Source organism: Protopterus annectens, chromosome 13.part0 (genome assembly GCF_019279795.1).
Source record: "Protopterus annectens isolate FY-2018-M chromosome 13.part0, PAN1.0, whole genome shotgun sequence".
NCBI classification, from domain to species: domain Eukaryota; kingdom Metazoa; phylum Chordata; order Ceratodontiformes; family Protopteridae; genus Protopterus; species Protopterus annectens.
The window spans coordinates 1,017,073,427-1,017,094,653 of NC_056747.1; the positions used below are offsets into that span (position 1 = coordinate 1,017,073,427).

Consider the following 21,227-nt stretch of genomic DNA (forward strand, 5'->3'; position numbering starts at 1 on the left):
AATGAGCAGAGAAAAGAGCAAGGGATCTTTCACTTGGGAGTAGAAATGATTACTGGGGGTACATGACACTTGTGGACAAGGATGCAAGGAGAGCAGATTTTTAGGGGCCAGTTAATCCCTGGATCTCCAATTTTTTTTTCCAGAGTTGTAGACCTATGGTATGGGTGGTTTGAGAGAATATACAACATTCAAAAGGTAAGTAGGGGCAGAGGGGAATGTTTGCTAATGTATTTGAAAGGGCAGACTAGAAAAGCTTTGTATGTTCTGTTTGGGGGAATGTATTTTAACTGAATTGTCTCATGAGGCTGCGGAGTGATTAAGGTTAATACCTGATTGAATTTTGTCAGACATGTACCAAAATTACTTCGCAGAGGTCCTGGATCATGCTAATATTATTTTATATGGGAATCCTGTAAAGAGAGAGTATGTAGAAAAGCCTACTGGTGATGTAGTCCCTAGTGTACTAGATCCTATCTAGACAGCAACATAGCTATAACCAGGATAACAGAGGATGCCAATAGAAAAAATGGAGGGTTTGTGAATAGGATCAAGTTGGGGGAACTAGATAGCTGCACAGTTAAATGATAGGACAGAGTTGTGGTGGGAGAGAAGTCTGTGTCTTGTGTGTCTGTGTCTCGTGTGTCTGTCTTGTGTGTGTCCTTAGTTTGAGTAACTTTTACATGCACTGCCAGAATGGTTGAGATCCTGTTTGCTTAGTATTTTGTCGTGTCCTGTTGTGTACATAGTAGTTTTGAAGAGCAATGGCCAGGGTGAATTTTCTTGAATTATTTCTTTATCTGGCATAGGATAAAACCAAAAGGTGCATTTTGGGCACAGAGCTCATTGTGCTTGCTGCATTTCATCCATCTTGGTGGTCTCTGAGTTATGCAGTATATCTGCAGCTTCAGGGATGTGTGGACTGTTGTCTTTTTCTTGGCCTGCGTCCTTTTAGTAGTGGAGCACCCACATTTAAACTTCTCTTGTTGTACTTGACTACAGGAATTGCTGGTGCCATCAAAGATGGTCTTTTGACAGCTTTGTGGGCTAATTAATAACTCTTAGGAGGTTACAGGGGGTTCTGCTGGAAATGCAGGCAAGCTGTAAATGTCTGTTTTAACACCGTAGCACACTGTCTGTTTTAATTTCCGGTGTGGTTCTAAGATGTATAGGGACATTGTTTTCATAATTAGGATTGCCAGCTGTGTGCAGAGGGATTGCCCATATGACATGTTAAATTTGCAAGGGCACTAAAGCAGAAGGAATTCTGTATTTTGGGGAGTTTATTCTTGTGGGGAAGCTGTCACCTTTTTAAATAAAAGTACCGTCTGTCTTTTGATAGTGAGGAATGAAGCTGGAAATGCTTCATATGGATGGGTCCACAATACTGGATGGTGACTGGATTTAACTATTGCATTACAGTGAGAAATTTGGTTTGCTGTCTCCATTTTTAATTTCTAAATACAATTTTGTTGTAGGTAAATCGCCTTCAAAATTCAGTCAGTCTCTCTTGGTTCCAAAGAAAGTAAGCCTGCCACACATCTCCCGTGTTATTTCTGAAGTATATGGCAACAGAATGACCTCTGGCAGTGGAGATTCTGATGAGACTTTTCCTCTACAACAGAAACTCTTGGTCTGTTCATTGCTACTCTTAATGAAGGAGAGTAAAGTGAAAGAAGTTACACTTGGAAAAGTAAGTCTTGCCTATTGAGATCTGACAGAATGATTTGAGTTATTCAGAGTAGCTTATTGTTCAACCTTGACTCTCTACTGAGTTGTAGGGCTTTATACATACTGTGTGTGTGTATTGTAGGAAATTGACATTTGAAAGAACAAAAATAGAACAAATCAGGATTATTTGCAAAATGTGCTAATTTATCATTTCCCATTTATGTAGGATGGGAACGAGCATTCCCATTTATGTAGGATGGGAACGAGCATTCCCATTTATGTAGGATGGGAACAAGCATTCCCATTGTGAGGTTAGGATGGGAACGAGCATTCCCATTGTGAGGTTAGGATGGGAATGAGCATTCCCATTGTGAGGTTAGGTGCGAGTGGAGTAAAGTTTTGAAAATAGGAGTCAGTCAGTGGTACAGGTAAGAGGTGGGGGAGAGTTCCAGTGGCGTGCTAGGCAGAAGGATAGATGTTTTCCTGGTGGACTGACGGGTTTATGTAATTCAGTTAGGTTTTGGAAACTGGATTGTAGACCTCTTATTAGGGAGTGGCAAAGAGGGGTTGAAGATAAGTTTGTGTGCTTGAATAAGATGAATACAAGTAAGATAATTAGGCAGCTCTAACCAGTTCAGTTGGTGTGGAGAAATGCAGTGGTGGGTATTGGATCTATGGCCTGTTGCAAATTTTGAAATTTTATAGTAAAAGGAGGAGGAGCGTTTTGATTTGAGAGAGGATTGCAGGTTAGTAAGTATATATATATATCACATTTTAGCTGAATATGTTTAAATGCTTTCCAAATTCAAGTGCCCATGCTAAAGCAGCAGGAAAAGGGAGATCAAAGCCAGTGAGAACTGTTGTAGTCAAGCCATAACTAATTTTTCCCCTCAAGCATTCTGCAAACTGGTTGACAGGACAAACTAGTATGAATTTGACACTAGCATAAAACAAAGGGTGTAATATTTGATAGTCTCTGGGTATATTTAGCAGCTGTCTGTGGGTATATTTAGCAGCTGTCTGTGGGTATGCTGTGGAGTTTAATGCTCCCTTGGAGATTGTGATGCTGAATAACTGCTAACATTGCAATGTTGCCATTCTTTTCCTTTTCTCTAGCTTCACGAGACGTACTGCAGAGTATGTCGGAAACAACAGATGGCAGCAGTAGACCAGTCTGAATGCCTTTCCCTGTCCAATCTTTTGGAGGCCAGAGGGATTTTGGGGTTGAAAAAGGCCAAAGAAGCACGATTAACAAAGGTATTTAATGTTTCAAAAGTGTTTTTTTTTTGTTTTGTAGTGTAGCATAGAAGGGTTGACATGCTAATGAGATTCATAGTAAGGTTGGGTGTTTTGCCTTCGTTGTGAGTCACTTAATCAAACCTCCTTTTTAGATCACTTAATGCACAATGATTTTTAACATGGTTTAGAAATTGCAGTGGCTTCTGGGGAACTGAAGCTTTGTAGGTAAACTCATTTCAGTGCAAGTACCTTTTCTTGCTATACGTGGGTGAAGATTGTAACCCATTAAGTTACATATTGAGTGCTACAGATAGTTTGTGCTACTCTCCTAGAAGATTATCTGCATTTATTTAAACTGTACTTGCCTTAATATTGCTACACTCAAGTGTAAATGCAGTACAAGCTAACAGTGTTTTTGCTACTGTTCTAACTGCTTTTCTGCAAACAGTCTTGTTTCCTCACCTTTCCTGTAACTAGTCTAGTCCCGATACAGACTTGCTGTATCCAGGACTGTTTTGTAAGTTTGAGCCCCCCAGACCTATCTACCACAAGAGGAGTGGTTTCTGGTCCAGAGATTGAAGTTTATTAGCCATTTGGGCATGTTTTCCATCCCTTTCAACTTTCTGGTGTAAAAGCCTGTGTTTGCGCACCGTGCAGTGGTGCTCAGCTGAGGTAAACTATGGTGCCAGTCTGCTCTTCAATATTAACCAGTGCCACAATGTCTGCTCTTCAATTTTCCTCTTAGAACGTGCTTGTTCTTTTGCTACTTGCACTTCAATTAGCGTAATCGGCCAGCACTTTAACTGGCTTTTGTAGCATTTATTGCAACACACTTGGGTGCTATCAGCACTAGCTGTTCTATGCAGTAACAGCACCAGTACTTGTTAGTTATGACCACCCCTTCTGGTATGATTGTAGGGCAATTTCCTGTGCTTTCTCCTGCTAACCTGGTGCACTTGGGCATTGAGACAGTGGCACTTGTACACAGACAACACTCTCCTCTTAACTACCAACACTTATACCTGTGAGAGATGCACTTGTATTGCCAAACTGGAAGCAATGCATGCTCCAATCTTGACTGGACTAGCCGGTCAAGAGGAGAAGGTCAACACCTGCAACTCGCCACAACACGCACCCATCACAACCCACACATAAAAACAAGCCATACACCCACCTTTGCAGAGGCTCTCAAAAGAAATTACCCAAATAGAGACTCTTGAGACAAATGCACTCTACCACCACAAATCCAACCCCAGAACACATAGCTCACTACCACAGTGTGCCCTCAACCCAAGCCCTTAAGGCAAAACACTTTGCCCAATGTACTAATCATAGGTGACTCAGTTGTGAGGCACACTGATGATCCACTCACAGGTCGAACAAGGAGAAGTTGACAGTTGTCAATCAAGTGCCAGGATCCGCCATATAACACATGCACTCGGGTCACTCCACAAGTACAAATATAACTGCCATTGTCAATGTGGGTGTGAATGATCCGAGACATGCTTAATGCATTCGAGATACTTCAGGTACAACTAACACTGGGTAAGATGGCATCATAGCTTGCTACAGAACCCGAAACATGTCCCCAGACTTTCTATCCAACTTCCTAAGCACGCTGAAATCTAGCATTGTCCAACCCAGTTTAATACTCCTACTGGGTGACTTCACTACCATTCCATCACCTGGGAAAACTATTCAAGTACCAATGTACAGGGCCAATGCTTTCTGTAATATCTGTTCCAATGCCCTGGACCAACTCATTCTGACCCCCACTAGAGGGAGCAACAACCTTAACCTGGTTATTGCCAACATGGGAGTCGTTACTCCACACCTACAGTCAATTACTCCCTGTTAAAATCTGACCACAAAATGATCACCATGGAAATCTCCATCTCATCTACACCCCCTGCTAAGGTGACCACCCTGAAAAACTTCTTTAAAGCCAACTTTGGGCTCCTAAAAAGAGGTGGCAAATTTCTCGGCGCCCATGCCAATGGAAAATAGCTGCATGACTGCCAAAGCATACACTAATGTACTGTACGAGTATGTACACAAATGCATGAAATTTGCCATACCAAATAGAACTAAGGTGCTCTATTCCAAAAAAGGAAGCCAATCTGGTGGTTCCCCAGCCATCAAACTCTACAACAGAAGGAAGAAATTGAACTGTTGCCGAAAAGTCCCGAGACAAACAGTCTCTACAAAAAGCTGAGATCCCTTATCAAATCCTCTAAAGCCAGCTATGAAGGCAGAATTGCGACAGACACCAAAAGCTACTACAAAGCCTTCTATAGCCGCGTCAACCTCAAAGGCAATACCCAGATTTGCTCGGAGTTATTGCACAGTGGCACCTCCTATACTGAGCCAACAGATGTAGCCAACATACTGGCCGACAGATTCAGTGCCAACTTTACCCCCCCCCCCCCACCATGGGCCCTATCACAATACCAGAAGAAAGCCTTGTACCCACCATTTCTGCAGCACCGGTAAAAGCTGCATTGTCAAAAGCCAAGAATACAGTGTCTATGGGACATATCTCTGGCTACGTCCTACATGAGCTACAAAATGAACTGACACCACATCTGTGTTCTGTTCAATCACAGCCTTACCTCAGACTATGTCCCTAACGAATGACTCACTGCTACAGTCATCCTGCTCCATAAAGGGAAGCAACTACAGACCCTGGGAACTTATCACCCCATTAGCCTGACAAGTCTGGTATGCAAAGCTATGGAGCGCATCATCGTGGACCTAATTAACAAAGATATAGGCATCTCCCAGCTTGTGACTCCACAGTTTCGCTTTGAACAGGGGAGATATTGCCTACTGAACCTGGTTGACTTCTTCGAGGCAGTCACCAAGTCTGGATGAGGGTAAGGCAGTGTTTACAGCCTACCTTGACCTGTCCAAGGCCTTTGATACCCTTCCCAACTCTGGTATCATTGCTAAACTCTCCAAACTAGGCACCAATACTTGCATCACTAGGTGGGCTGCAAGTTGGTCACAGATGGGACCCACGGAGTGAAAGTTGTGGATTCCAAGTCTGACTGTCTATCAATGAGTGGAATCCCACAGGGCTCTGTTCTGGACCCTCTCCTGTTTGGCATCTACTTCTCAGAAGTCCAGGCAAACACAGAAGGACTTCGGCTGACCAAGTTTGCTGATGACTGCAAGCTAGGAATAATTATCCACTCCCAAAGTAATGCAGACATCCTACAAAAAGGCCTCTGAGACCAATGACTGGTGTCGGAACCATGGCATGAAGCTTAACGCCAAAAATTGCATTGTCATCCCCTTTGGAAAAACCTCAGTTCTGTTGATGGGAGCTCACTGAACACAAGGGGCCATAAGAGATCTTGGCACCCAGGTCAACAGCCACCTCGCCTTTGACCACCACATTGCCACTGTGGTCAGTCCTTCAACGTGACACATCTTATAACCAAAGATTTCGCATCCTGGAAGAGAGGTCATCCTCCCTCTCTTTATCCCTCACTAAACCAATCATCAAATATAACTCCCTGTTTGGCATGTACCTGACCAGACACAACAGTTGGGGGGGGGGGGCACAGAAGTACCTTACAAAAAGGATTCTAGGTCTTAAACACATGTCCTACATGGACAGACTCGTATTTCAGCTATTCTCAGTCTCTCTTCGTCTACTTAGAGGTGATCTCTGCTTGGCATACAAAGCCATGTCCGACCCAGCCCTACTTGAAATACTACACCTAAAGAAATCCCAACCCCCCCCCCCCCCCCCCCATGACACATGATCCAGAGATCACAACCTCATTACCACAATTAACATGCTGGAGGGACAGGTTCATCTCCCAAAGACTGCCCATACTCAGAATAAGCTTGCCATTCATGTCAAGCAGAGCACTTTGCTGGCCCTCTTCAAGAGAAGTTTTGACGAGTGGATGGGCAACAAAGTTCACTCCAGGGATCATTCCAGTTGCTCTACTGGATATGGGAACTGCAGGGATCATTCCAATTGCCCTACTGGAGATGGACACTGAACTAACATCAGGTGGCACAGTGCCTAGGCATTTTTTTTGGGCTAGGCTTGTAAAGGCTCCAGGGCCATTAGACTAGTACACACCTATGAACTTGGCCCTTTTAACACTGGGGCTGCACATGCCTCGCTGCATAAAACCATATGCATCCATACACAACACCAATATCTCATGCTCTTCACTACACATTTTTCTTCTACAGCATGTGGAAACATAATCTCCAAGATCACCATTGTCACAGAAGGACAGCACTATCCCAACACACACTACTAGTATCATATTACTCTGTCCACAGAAAATGTCTAGCCACATTCCCTTCCATGATAACTGCTTTCATTTGAGCTCTACTTAAATTAATCCAAGCAGCTCCCTGCCACTTGCACCATTCCTTTCACAAAAACTAGGTTTCTTGCTCTGCATACAGCTAAAGGGTTACTCAAGCAGGGAAATAAGACTTGGGAATGTTTTTGTGTTTCATGTTTTTGTACTTTTCCGTTCGGAGGAAGCTTGTGTAGCTAGATTTCCAAGTTATATGTAAGAGGCTGGCTGTTTCTGTTTACTTGAGCATTTTCTTTTCAAGAGAACTTCTAGAAATTCAGTTTTAAACCTTGTGATTGGTAGCATGGCTACCTTGTTGGGAATATATTCATTAAGTGCAACTCCTGACGTGGTGAATGCTGTAGTACTTCTGCATTCACCACTCTGCAAGGAAGTTCCACTTTACTTTGCAAGTGTACTTTGACAGCTTAATCAAGCACATTTATGCAGTTAAATAGGGTGTGGAACAACTTTTTGTCTGTGCATGTTAATATTTTCCAGGGTTTTCTGAAAGAAACTGGTTTGTGGAAAGAGTGGACATAACTGGTTAGTTGCTAGACTGTGTAACAAGTAATAGTGGCTAGGTCTGGGATATGGGTAAAAAAAACTTGATGTGGTGGTCTGATCTTTTTAAACTCCCTTGTGTTTCAGATTTCTTTGAAAATTGAAGAGAAGGATGTGGAATACGCTTTAAAAGACAAGGTTTTAATTGGCAACATCTTGGATGCTGGACTTTAACTGTCTTATGTGCACTTGCATACATTTTAGGACTTGTGATTTTATTGTGTAAATATATTTTTTAATTTTAAATTCTCTGCTTTGTACACAAGTGTACTCCTGATGGTAAGCATCCAGGACTGTTCTACATCTTAAGCCTGCTGGAATGGGCTCTTCCTAGAATAAAGGAGTTAACAGAAAAAAAGTATTCTATAACAGGAATTCTTGTATAGCCCAAATCCTGGACAATTTTATCTTCCCTTTCATATTACAGCCTTACACGATTCCTAATTCACTAGCGTCTTGGAAGTTGAGCTGCAGCAACATTTTTTTATCACTAGCCCAGAAACGAGTGGTCTAGTGAACGAGTACCAGTGTGCTTCACAGTGGGGTTCAGTTTTGAGAAACCTTGAAGGGAATGTCTTGAACTCATGGACTTGCGGAGTAGAAGCTTGTCATCACCAGGCAAGAGTGCAGCTAAAATGGACACTTGCAGAATTTTGCATTGCACAATGCTATGAACATCGCAGTTCGCTAAGGTGGTTCCTGTGCAAATAATTGCACAATTAATTTTGCTTTTAAAATGGTTCTGTTATACTAGCTGTTCGTTCTAATTTCTGCATTACAGAAAGTGTTTGCAGTTAACTGACATTTTTAAAAACTGTTCATCTTTTAATTCTAGGATATTTTAGGAGGTTTTTATTTTACTTTATTCCCATGTGTTGAAGCAGTCCTCACTGTTTGTGCAATACTGTTTCTTAAAGTAATCAAATTAGTAGCAGTAGCATACATATATGTGGAGGTTTGCCAAGAAACTGACCTCTTGCAGACTCTAATAACTTTTATTTCTTGGCATCACTCAGGTGGTCAGCTTTGTTGCATCTTTCCCTGAAAGGTGCCTTGTGACCCTAACTCATTGTTTGAAGGTTATGCAATAGGGTATACGTTTCCTGTATGTAGAAATTGGAGTACATATAAATTTTGCACTTTTTTTTTAGTGCACTAAATTTCAATAAAGTGAATTTGTAAATGTGTGTCCTGTATATATGTTTTTAATGTGGAATGTAAAAATGTGTAGGCACAGGCACACTTATGTGCTGACATTTATTTGTTTACAAATTCCAAATTCCTACTATTTGACCAGGAGTGTGGGCTGGTTCATTGGGTTCTTTAAATTGCAACACTGGGTCAGGCAGTTAAATAGGGCATGTAGATTAGAAAAATATCTAAATATGTTGTATTATGCCAATATTAACATATGGTTATAAGTTTCATACTAGGAAACAGTTTGACTAACCATAAATAGCTTTGCAGAAGCATCCTGGACAGTATAACTGGTATTTTTACTTCCCTTTTTGATGAGGGCTATGATACTAATCCATGGGGATAATTTTGTGTGAATCTAGTCAATTAGCAAGACTTAATAGTCTAATAACTTGGACTTGAGTAAAAGTTTTCACTGGTAAGGGGGATTTTGGATAACTTTATCCTTCCAAAAGGTCAAAAATGTTGCAAGGAAGCTTGGAGGGTGCTGTGGTTTGTTTTTTTTTTTTTTTTTTTTTTTCTTTTTTCTGTGTGACAGTACAGTACTTGAGCCAAAAATTCTGACATCTCCATCTGTTGCCTGCACTATCATACAATTTAAATCCAAATAGTCCCAACCAGAGAACATTCCAGTGCTGTTGCTAATTGGCCAAACCTATATTGTACTATGAGGGCCGTGCACCTAGATTGTACTGCCTAAATGTGCCGACTTGGCTCTAATGCACACCATAACTCAGTGGCACATGTTGTGGTTTGCCAAGAGCTGCTAGAGTATAGCAGTTTTGGCAAAGTTTCTTCACAGGGAAAAATCTGACCAGTGGCACTTGTATTATACCCAGTAGCATTTAAGTGGTATGCCAGTCTGTGTAGTACCAATGTGACTGTGCTAGGATCTGCTCTGTTTATTGGGAAGCCTTTGAAAGCCTTAAAGGACTTGTAAGGGACTGACTTATCAGTACTATAAAATCTTTTTGTTGGTCTAAACTAATGTTAAATGTAAGCAAGTTCAAAAATTTCACTGGAACATTTTCTCCAGACAAAATAGTAAGGTCTGTTTGTGATTTTAAACTAGTGTAAACTTGAGGTGGATCCTTTGGGTGGGGGGTGGGGTAAACGTGCTAAAAAGGAAATGACAAAACTGCTGAAATTTATCACCAGATACCTTACTAGTCCAGCAAAGATTAAGGAAATATAAAAAGCCCTAACGATGCAAACATTTTTTCAAGAATAGAAAAGAATATACACCTTTAAAATGATCTTTGGGAACATGTACATCAGTGTACACTTGTGACAGCAGCTTGTGGAAGTTGAGCTAGTAGAAGGAATGGAGTTGCATAATACATTTTTTCCAGTCTAAAGGTTTTCTAGCATGCAGAGTAAGTGACTGGTATTACCTTGAAGTATTTCAAGATAAATAGACAGAATTGTTAACATTAGCAACCTTTGCAGATTTCTAAATTTTCTGTCCAGGTAGGACATCCCAAGAAATGGAGAATTTGAACAGTAGATGAGTGAGGCAGAGTCTTCTGCAAGACGTCTGTAGTTTGGTAAAGGAGGAAGAAACCCTACCCATACACCTAGAGCAATAAATCTGGACAAAGCCATAAATAATGGGGGGGGGGGGGGCAAAGACCCATAAATGGGGGCGCTTTTTTTTTTTTTTTTTTTTTTTTTTTTTTTAATATTTCTCTTACAAACTTAAAGTTGATGGAACAGGTTCTGCATTAGCACAAATTTTCTGAAGGGTATGAAGTTAAACTCGAATGACTTATTTTCTGACTCTCAATAACTTGCAAATAATTTGCCAGAAAACCACAATTTTGAGAAATAAAAATGAGGCAAAACTCTGGACATTCTGAAAATCGGTACAGTTGAGGTATGACCCTACCTACTTCTGTAGGTGCAAGGCAAAACTCCAATATCTGCATGTGTAAGTGAGGGAAACAGATTTTGTGTGTGTAGGGGGGGGTGCTGCTTAGAGATAATTGAGTGGTACATGCTCAGAAGAGGAACTGAGTATAGGGTAATGTATACTGAAATAAGATTGTAGAGCCTTAATGACATTCATGTTGAGGTAAAATGTAGGAATCCACCTAAAGAGGAGATGTTCTTGCATCAAGTTTATAAAATATAGTGCTTTCTCATTTTTCTTTAGTGGTATGTGCTGCCATCCTTGGAATTGGACTAAGACCCCAGTGCATGTATTGGTAGAAGCATTGCCTTCTAACTCATGACATGCTAATGCTGTGGAAATTCTTGCGCAGGCTGACCACCAGATAAGCTGGATAATCTTAAGGGAAGCTGAAACTTTGAAGCTGAACAAAGAAATGGTATAGAAGGAACTGAATAAATTGTCTTTAACCTCTCACTTGTACTTTTGAGTTGTTAAAAGTACTCATGGGCCAGGAATAATGAAGCAAACTGAGAACATGTGCATTTGATAACTTGACTAAAAACTCATTTGTTGCCTAAAAACTCATTTATTTGTTGCCTATCAAAAATCAGTTGAACATATTTCTGTGGACTTTGACAGATTTTACAATAGGCCCAATGGGTTTCAGTACATTTTTCTTTTGGAATATGTGACAAAGTATTCAATGACTGTTGCCTTGCATAAAGGTAGCTCTAGATCTATAATGAAGACTTTTCCAGAGGTAGAGATTTCTAAGGAAATGCTTGCTGATGAGGGGACTCCATGTATTCCCAGAGTAATCAATCAACTGTAGCAATACTTAAAAGCCAAGCAGTAGAAAACCTTTGTGTACAATCGGCAAAAACAATGTTTAGTGGAACATTTTGACTAACTCTGCCCTTTTTACCATCTTCAGCTTCTTAGCACAGACTTTACAGTTTAATGTCCTGCTTCCTGTTTGCCCTTAGAGCACTCCTCTGATTCTCAAATTTCAATGTTGCAATTATGAAAGAGGAAAACATTAAAAGTGCTGGATCAGTATACCAACTTAAGAGATGGGCTGAAAGTGATAATGCTATTACGTGGGAACCTGTTGAAAGAGCCCCTTGTTACAAGGGTGTGCATAATAGAAATGCAAGGGAATTCAAAGATTGAGGCCAGGTGTCTTAGTTTTTGGGTCTCCCTCCCCAACTTGGAGATTTTCTTAGCTCAATGACTAGATCTATTTTGAAATAGGAAGGAAAATATGAAATGTGAAATTATTTTAAATGGGGGTTAAGCAGATGGGCAACGAAAAGCTAAGAACAAATGACATAATTGCAAAACTGAGGGAAAACCCGCAAGCTTATTCAGCAGCGGAGGCTACTGGATCTATTGAATGTGAATTGAGCTCTGTGCCTATAGTTCAGGCAGCTTACATATGAAGCCAGAGGAAAAAAAAAGGGTGGGGGTTCTGTTTGTGATCTCACCAAGAGTGAGATTAAAATCTTGAATATTAGTCACTGTGCAAAAGGAAGTACAAAAAATGTTTTAAGCTTGGGTGTTTGGAATCAACAAGCAAATGGAACAGCCCTGCATTATTAATCCCAAAGCCACATGGAGCAATTGGCTTTTGTTCTCCCCAATATTCTTTTTATAAGTAGAACTGCAATATTTGCAAATGTCATAGGACACATCTTGGATCATTTGACAACTGGCTTCACTTCTAGATCGTACTGAATTTGCTTATTTCGGCTACACTTTTCTATATGCAACTAGACTTGGAAATTTTTGTGCATTTTAAGTATATGTTCATGTTGGAAGACTACTTCATACCAGTTTTCAATATCTTTTTACTCCAAGCTGCTGCCTTAATTTTGTACATGTTGCAGGTCATGTGTAATGTAATAAATATTACATGAACACTCAAGTGATTGCAAGTTATACATCCTACAGATCATCTTTGCTGATGTCCTTTAACTTTAATCCATGTTGATAAAATTGTAGCCTCTAAAATTATTTTTATTTCTAGCTCTAACTTAAGTTCTCAATATTCATACAGAGGTATTCTAACATTTTTGGGCAAGTCTTTCAGTTTCTCTCATTAAGATTTTCTTTTCCTCAGTTTTTATTAAACCCAGTTTGCATGGTCTAGACTGTACTTTCTGTATTTGAGCAATTTAATGAGTCTTCAAATTTGAGATTACTTTTAATAGAACCTGTTTGAGCTATTTATCGAATTACTAAATATCTTGGCTCTATGTTAATACAATTTGAATAGTATCTGGTGGTGGAACCATTTGGTCATTTTTGATTCTTAAAGAAAAGGAAACTCTTTTCAAAATGTTAATTGTTCCCTGTAGTAGCATGCATTGATTTCAGTTCAGCTTTATTTATATATTGGTCGGATAACCGATCAGAAAATTAATAACACTTTCTGACGTGATTCACATATGTTTTGGGTCTTGATTATTTTCTTTAATATTTCTTTAGTGGAATTTAGGCTGCTTTGGGGATATGCTGTTTAGGTTGACTAATGGTCATAAAATTTTTATCTTAATCATAATCGTAAATTCCAAATCTTTATCTGGGCTATATATATCCCATACTATAATTTCACAGTTTCTGTGTTTTGATAATTCATTTATTAGTTATTTACTGGGAAATTCAGTGGTGGGCCAGGGAAAAAAGTTCCACAGACCAATAAATGAGCACCAGCATACATGAACAATTGAATATACATACAATAGCAAATACATACTGCAGCAAACATTAGCTATACATACAATATGAAACATATTAATGAACAGATATACCCGTTATCAATATCTAGCTAGAGGCTAGGAATAAAGGTAGGATGTATATACAGATATTACTACTCAAAAGGGAAGATAGAGAAGTAAGAGAGGAGACTAGTATTAGTATATGTGGTAGTGAGAGGAAGCTAGGTGTTAGTCAGTTGGATATGTATTGAGTTGAGGAAGTGGTGTAGTTAAGCATGTTATAACAGGTCTGAGACTTGAGAGGGGAGGGTAAAGCGTGAGCCAGAGCCTGCAGAGGAAGGAATGCAGTGATCAGGTGGTGTGAGGCAGGGTGACTAGGGAAGGGGAGGTAAGAGTTGGTCTGGACTGGTGCATGGCCATAATCAGACTGAGTTTTTAGTGCAGTCTTGAAGGGATTGCAAGAAGGTAGTGTGGTTATAGAGGGGGGAGATTGTTCCATAATCTGGATATGATGCAGGAGAATAGTGCTCCTTCCGTTGAGTTCTTGGGTTTGGTCATGAAGTGGATTTTTGCTGCTGGAGTGTAGTGGTCTAGTGGCACAGTAGGACTAGTGAAGATTTTGAAGGGATAAGAGGATGGTTTACTAACTTGTGGGTGAGAGATGATTCTGGTGAAGAAGTTGAGGGAGTTGAAGTCTGTCAAGTTCTCTAGGTGAGATACAGTGGTGGCTGTAATAGGTTTGCCACTGGTGCATCTTAACGATTTTATTGTAGCAAGCCTTGAGTGTGTTTAGGTCTTTGTCTAAGGTAGGTAAGTATAGGAGAAGTGTGGAGATTAGGTGGGAATTGGCAGCAGAAATTCTGGCTGTCTTGGTGAATTGTTTCTGTACAATGCACCTAGTTTTTATGAACCTTTTTTATGGTAAGAGAAATGGAAATGTCAAATCAGTGAATGTTATCGATCTCAACACCAAGTAGTTTGGTGTGTTCTGTTTGGTAGATGACTATTGTCTTTGGCTAGAATATTGAAGGGGGTGAATAACTTTGTTAGGTTTAGTGGGTTGGAAGATCAGAGCTACATGCTCCAGGGATCTAAACCTTATCACAATGAATAAAACATGCTGGAGGGATAGGTTCCTGACAAAGAGACTCCCCATACTCTGAAATAGACTACCCATACATGTTAAGCAGAGTGCCTCCTTGGTCCTCTTCAAAAGGAACCTTGACGATTGGATGGGAGATAGAAATTCACCCTGGTGATCACGTCAGTCGCCCTGCTAGACTGGGTCCAGGGAAGTAAATCTTGTGGGAAGAAATATCCAAGGAATTGTTATGGCTAGGCTTGTGTAGGCCCTAGGGCCGATAGCCTAGTACCAACCTATGAGTTTAGTCTTGCTCTGGTTGAGTAATAACTGGGCATTGGCCAGTTTTCTACAGCTGAAAAGGCTTGCTGTGTGATCTTGTGAAGTTCAGATATAGTTGGGCCTGTGCAGATGAGGGTGGTTATCTGCATGCTTGGTGGCTGTGAATAGTGAGAATAGTAGGGGACCAAGGATGGAGCCTTGGGGGCACAGTGTTACAGGAAGTTGTGGAGAGAGGTCATTATGCCAGACAACTGATTGTTGGCGGCCAGTTAGATAGCTGTGAAACCAATTGGAAAAAGGATAGGGTAGTGACAGAGGTTTGTGAGACCATGTCAAAAGCCTTAGATCCAGAAATACAGCAGAGGAGAACAGGCCATTATTTTTATGATGGATAGCATTAGTGAAAGAGAGCAAGGCAGTAGTAGCGCTGTGGTATGGCCTGAAGCCATGCTGGTTGCTGGAGAGGAGTCTGTTAGCCAAGAGGTAGTCTAAGACTTGAGAATGAATGCGTGTCTCAAGTATCTTGGACAGTGGAGAAAGGATGGCTATGAGGTGGTAACTGGAAAGTTCATTGGAGGAAACACCTTTATGGAGGGGAATGATGTGGGATATTTTCCACAGTGTGGAGACCAACCTGATAAGGACAGATTAAGATAGACTGGATAAGCTAGGGCTTCTACTATTTTTAGAATTCTGAGGGGAAGTTTGTCAGTTGCAAGTTTTGTAGGCTTAAATTTCAATATAAGTTTTTTATATTGAATGTAGGTACTGATGAAAAAGAAGTGTCTGGTCCGAGTGTTTTGGTGTAGGGAGGGTGAGTAGAGGGTTTAGTTTAGTCAAAGACTGAATAGTTTCAGTAAAGTGTTTACTGAATGAGCACAATACTTCTGGAGGAAGGGGGAGTGGTAGGTTGTGTGTGCGCGCCTACTTTTCCTGGGTGGAGAATGGAGTTTATTGTGGACCAGAACTGCTTAGGGTTGTGATGGGAGGAGTTTAGGACAGACTGATAATATTGGGTTTTATCTTCTTGCTTTTTGACCTTATTGCACAACTCTAGGAATGATAGTCTAGAGGAGTTTTTTTTAAGCACCAGTGCTCCCAGGCCTTATCTCTGATTTTCATTAGTGCCCTGTGCTTTTCTGTAGCCAAGGGGAAATGTGTTTTGACTCTGGCATTTCTTATGGGGGCATGTGTGTTTAAGATGTTTGGCAAGGTGCAATTGAAGTGGATGGCTTCATCCAGATTGAGGTACCTTCCATCACATTTTTGAAGGGATGAGATAAAGGAGAGGGGGTTGAAGTTTACCCTATTTCAGATTTGCCTATAGATGATGGGTTTAGCACAATTTAAGTGGTGTCTCAGAAGGAATGTTGGAGTGTGGTCACTGAGGCTGTCTGGTAGACAGCCAGCTACGTATGAGTGAGGATCTTTATTGACTAATATCCAGTCTAGAGTAGTATGTTAGAGTTTTTATTTATTTGGGTAAGTGACTGTATTAGTTGGGAGAAACCATGATGGTTTAGGTGCTGGGCTTGATTTTAATATCAACTGGCTACTTGTAACAAGCACATAGGATTATGGTTTCCTGGAGTAGGGAATGGTTAGCCCAGTTCAGGAGGTTGTCCAGGGGTGGAATGTTTTGGTCAGGTGGGAAGTAGCATTCTATGATTGTTTGGGTTTATTTTGAGGTTGGCATATAGAACTTCATTTCCAATGTGGGGGTGGATGTGTTTAACCACCACCTCAACATCCAGATCCTAAACATTAGAGCCACACACTCCCTTTCTTAGTCTGTCTACTCGAATGTTATAACCTGTTGAGAGCATTTCCTCACTTTTGATGTGAGGTTTGAGCCAGGTTTCAGTCGGGATGAGAATATCAGGAGTGTTTAAGGCTATGCTGGTTATGTTCTGTTGGCTATTCATGGTTAAATCTTTGAGATTTTCTAAAATCAAGTCATGTCTTTAAATGAAATCTGAAAAGTGTATTTATTAATGTTAATTTCAATATTTTTATCTCTAATTTGAAAAGGATTCCATTACTACCGCAAATGTGGGGTAGCCCCCTTTTTTTGAAGCCATGGAACCCCCAGAAAAAATCCATATTCTTTTAAAGCATATTAAATGTGAATCTTTTATAATCTTTCTAAAGATTTAAATAAGTATAACTTATTAAATGTCTCTTCTAAATGTAATCTTAGTTTACTCTGTTTTCATATAATCATTAAACAAGACAATGTTTAGTGTCACTATAAAGCCCATTTGATTTTTATGTACCAAATGATCAGTTTATCATGGCTAAATTTATTCACTATAAATTTGATCTCAGAGAAGCTTATGTGAAGAGCATTTTCCTTATTTAATAGTGGTGGTAACAAAAGGGGGGGGGGGTTAGGTTTACCTTTCTATAACAAACATTTGTGTTTAAGTACTAATTTGTTTTCCAGAGTTATTTTTAATTCTTTCAATTCAGTTATTGCCATGTCTTAACAGCCGTGTACTTTGTTCTTGACGCTCATTTTTTTTCAGTAAGATTTTTTAGTTCATCCTCATCATCATATTTTAATTCTCCATGGTATTTGTTACATTCCTTGTATGTCTGGGGTTCTTTTATTTAAACATTTAATTTGGTTTTATGAAAGTGTTCTGTGCATTAGCCAATCTGTGTAAATCACTTGGGAGTTGTGCATATGACTATTTTTCTAATGCATACTCTTAAAATCTGTATTTATTTGTGTACTTAAATGTTAATCCTTTCTGAACATTCCATTTTTTTCTAACTTAAATGTAATGGTGAAACCTCATCCTTTTTTTGGTTCTCTTAACCTCAGGTTTTATGTTAACAAAAGATGTATATACCATTCAATAATTCAAATCAATTTCTTTAATCAGTCGTGGTTGATTGGTTATATATACAGAAGTTCTAGATATGAAAGAAACATTTTGGACCTTCAATGTAAATTTCCAAACTATGGCATTAATCTGATAATGGATCAGGTGCGACTATTACTTTTATCAAATTTATTTTGTAGCAATCTGGTTTTGTGTTGACTTTAGGAAGAAGCAATTACCAATGTTCTGTTGATGAATGAATAGGTTGGGAAGGTAAGATTTTTAAAATATTTATAATATACCATATTTTCATTTTTACATACTGTGCAGTGCAATCCCCATGTATAGTGTACATTTTTCTGCACTGATTGCTTATGCAACCCTTTTTTGATTGTATACTTTTAATACTAAACTAGTCTCATGTCAGACCATCTTTAGCTTTGTAAATCCATATCACAGCTATCTGATCCTAATCTCCAAATTGGTTTCCTTAAACAGAAGCACTTGTATTATAGTTTAGTTGTGTAATTTGGGGTCAGGAATTAACTAGTTACCTTATTTTATGAATCTTAATTTGGCCAGTTTGATTTTGTACATTAATAATCTACTTAAGTTAACAACTTTGTTCCTTGTCAATGTCCTCGTCAGGCTTCAAGATCTGTTTCCATTGCCGATTCTCATTCAACTAGTCACTTTTTTAAATTATGGAGTTCTATTTCTTTTCTGTAATAGCTCTCTTCCATATTTTAAATCTCTGCGCATCTGTTTACTTCTCTTATTGTTTCTGTTTTTTTTTTCTTTCTTATGTCTGTCTTGGTCACTTGGCGTGAATGATGGTGATGCTGTCATCTCTTTAAAGCATGTTATTTTACACCAACTTAATGAGCATCTCTATACTGAGGTTAAATGGTCTTCCAAGCACACATGGCATATTCATTTTACTTTTACAATGAAGAAACTGTATATTCCCAAAATGCTTACTTCCAGGAACGTCCATCAGATCTTTAACATGCTTATTTTTGGGAATATTTTCAAGCCTTGTAGGGGTTTAGAAGTATTTGCCCTTCTAAGGTTCACAGATATAATAAACAATCAGGTTTTTTTTTAAACCTCGGTCCTATTTATGGATTTATCCAAGGCATTTCACACTGTCAAGTCATCAGATTCTAATTAAATTCTCTTCCTATAAACTAGCACCCTCCTCTCTTGACTGGGATCCAATCAAAATGTGAAGATGATTTCTCTTTCCTTCCTGTATCTGTTGGGAGTCTCTCAAGGTTCTGTCCTAGGACCACTGCTGTTTAACTTCTTTTTTAATGACCTAAACACAGCAGCCAAAGAAGCCACCATAGTACAATATGCTGATGAATCCACTCTAATATGTGCTGCTAGGACACTACCCACGCTCCAGACAATTGCAAAAAAAAACCTTCTGTTCCATAGCAGCTTAGCTTGACAGCTTACAACTCCTGAGTTACTACAACTGTTAACCCCAATTTTTGTCCTCAAGCTAACTTTGATATAGTATCATCTACCAAGACTAACATAGACCTGGTATCCCACACCAAACTATGTTAGATGTGATTATTCATGGCCACCTAAAATTTGATCTTAACCTTTAAGCCCTAAAGAAGACTCGCCAAAAGCAAGGCTGTCAACTTTAGAATAATCTGACACTGCTAGACAAAATATATCTACTTCCTACCATGTTATATGCCTCTGCTATCCTAACTAATCTCAACTCCTGTCAGCCAAACGAGAACAATGCTACAATAAAGGAGCCCAATCCACAGCCAACAGTATGGATTATATCACTGCCTCTGTCCTAAAACAAGTATCCTGAACTAATGTTTCTATTGTCCTCTTAATTACAACTTTCAAACTGTTGCACAACCCTGAAAAACTCCCATCTCTCTACTCATCATTCAGTCTTCTTATGCTACTAAGAGATCTCTGATCCACTGACCAAATCATCACACTGTATAAATCTAACAACAATGCAGGATACTCCTTATATTCACACTGTATTGCTAATAGCTGTATGTGTACAACATAAAAGACTTTGAAGCAACAAGTGATGGATGATTCTGCACCTGTGCCATCCCTGGTTAAATAGGTACTGATATAGCTATATGAATTCATGCTATAACTACTGGACAAAACTTAATGTCTATCCTCTCCTTTATCTTCCTTGTTGGTCATCTTCTCCTTTCTTTCTTTGAGCTGCTTTATCTCTATCTTATGTTCATATGTTCTAGAGTTTGAAGAAGTCTTTATAGTAACAAATATTTTTATGTAAAACCTGACAGTCTATGCATACTAGTGATACTGCACTGCATATATCCTCATATTAAAAAAATCTGTTCATATACAACCCATGCAACAATTTTTTAATTGAAATAATCAAGAAATGCTGAATAAAGGAACTATTGCTAATGAATGAAAATGACCGTAAAAGAAACCATGCGAATGATGCCAAAAACTCCCCTTGTCTCCATTGAAAAAACACTGCTGAGTCTGATTTTCCAAGTAAATAAATGCCAATAACTAAAAATTGTGCAAACATTGCCATACAAAAAGTCTACATTTTCTTGATTTAGTTCTCTTCCTAGAGATGAAACATTTCCCATACACTAATCATCTGCAATATCTCTCTCATCATTCATTCCATTGTATGTTTTGTACTGTATTGTTTTCTGAACTATCTTGTGCTGTACTTATTACTCTTTTAGTCTACCATTTCTCCTCTGGCCTTAGTTATAAAATCTAATATATTGGGTTGTGACCAAGATGGCTAACAGAGCAGCACCTGGTGAAAGTTCTGTGACTGAAAACTTTCCTCTGACAGAAAATGTAATCAAAAAATAAAAATGTGAAGATATTTGCTAGTTAATTTTATTCATAAATATTCAAAGAAAAATATTTCAAGTTCTTCAAAAGCAATAGTCTGTCAGATTTCAGCTGTCTGGTTTAAAGAGAAGAGACTTCAACATGAGTCATTCAAGAAATGGTACTCTGGATTCTTGTGTTAAAAAAGACATTCAGTCAGTAGTATACAAGATCTATTACTTAAAACAGACAAACTGGATATAAAACTGGACTTTAAAGACACTAGAAAGAGGATGGAACATTTTAAAGCTATTATGAAACAAGGGGCACAAATCAAGCATATGGAAGAGACTTTAATGATCACGGAAGCAGAATAACTCAAGGTGAGTCTCAGACTGAATTTATTTTAAAACAAAATAACCCTCTCGAGAAACTCTGATTTGGAAAATAGACAAAATAACATTAGAATTTGTGTTCTACCTGAAAAGTATGAGGGAGGCAATATAATACATTTCTTAACTACTTGGCTACATAAAACATTAATCTACCTGCATCTTTATCTTTTGGAATTGAAAGAGCACATGGAGC

At 39.1% G+C, this 21,227-nt stretch overlaps 1 protein-coding gene across 1 annotated transcript in view; it reads left to right on the forward strand.

The window, feature by feature from the left end:
• Window positions 1-8,992, forward strand: part of CDC6 (cell division cycle 6) — a 30,174-nt gene extending 21,182 nt beyond the window's left edge. Inside the window, exons 10-12 of the mRNA XM_044055018.1 lie at window positions 1,476-1,690; window positions 2,785-2,925; window positions 7,893-8,992. Coding sequence (XP_043910953.1) covers window positions 1,476-1,690; window positions 2,785-2,925; window positions 7,893-7,979 — 443 coding nt within the window. The 3' untranslated portion in view covers window positions 7,980-8,992. The remainder of the gene's footprint in view (window positions 1-1,475; window positions 1,691-2,784; window positions 2,926-7,892) is intronic.
• Window positions 8,993-21,227: the final 12,235 nt, after the last annotated feature.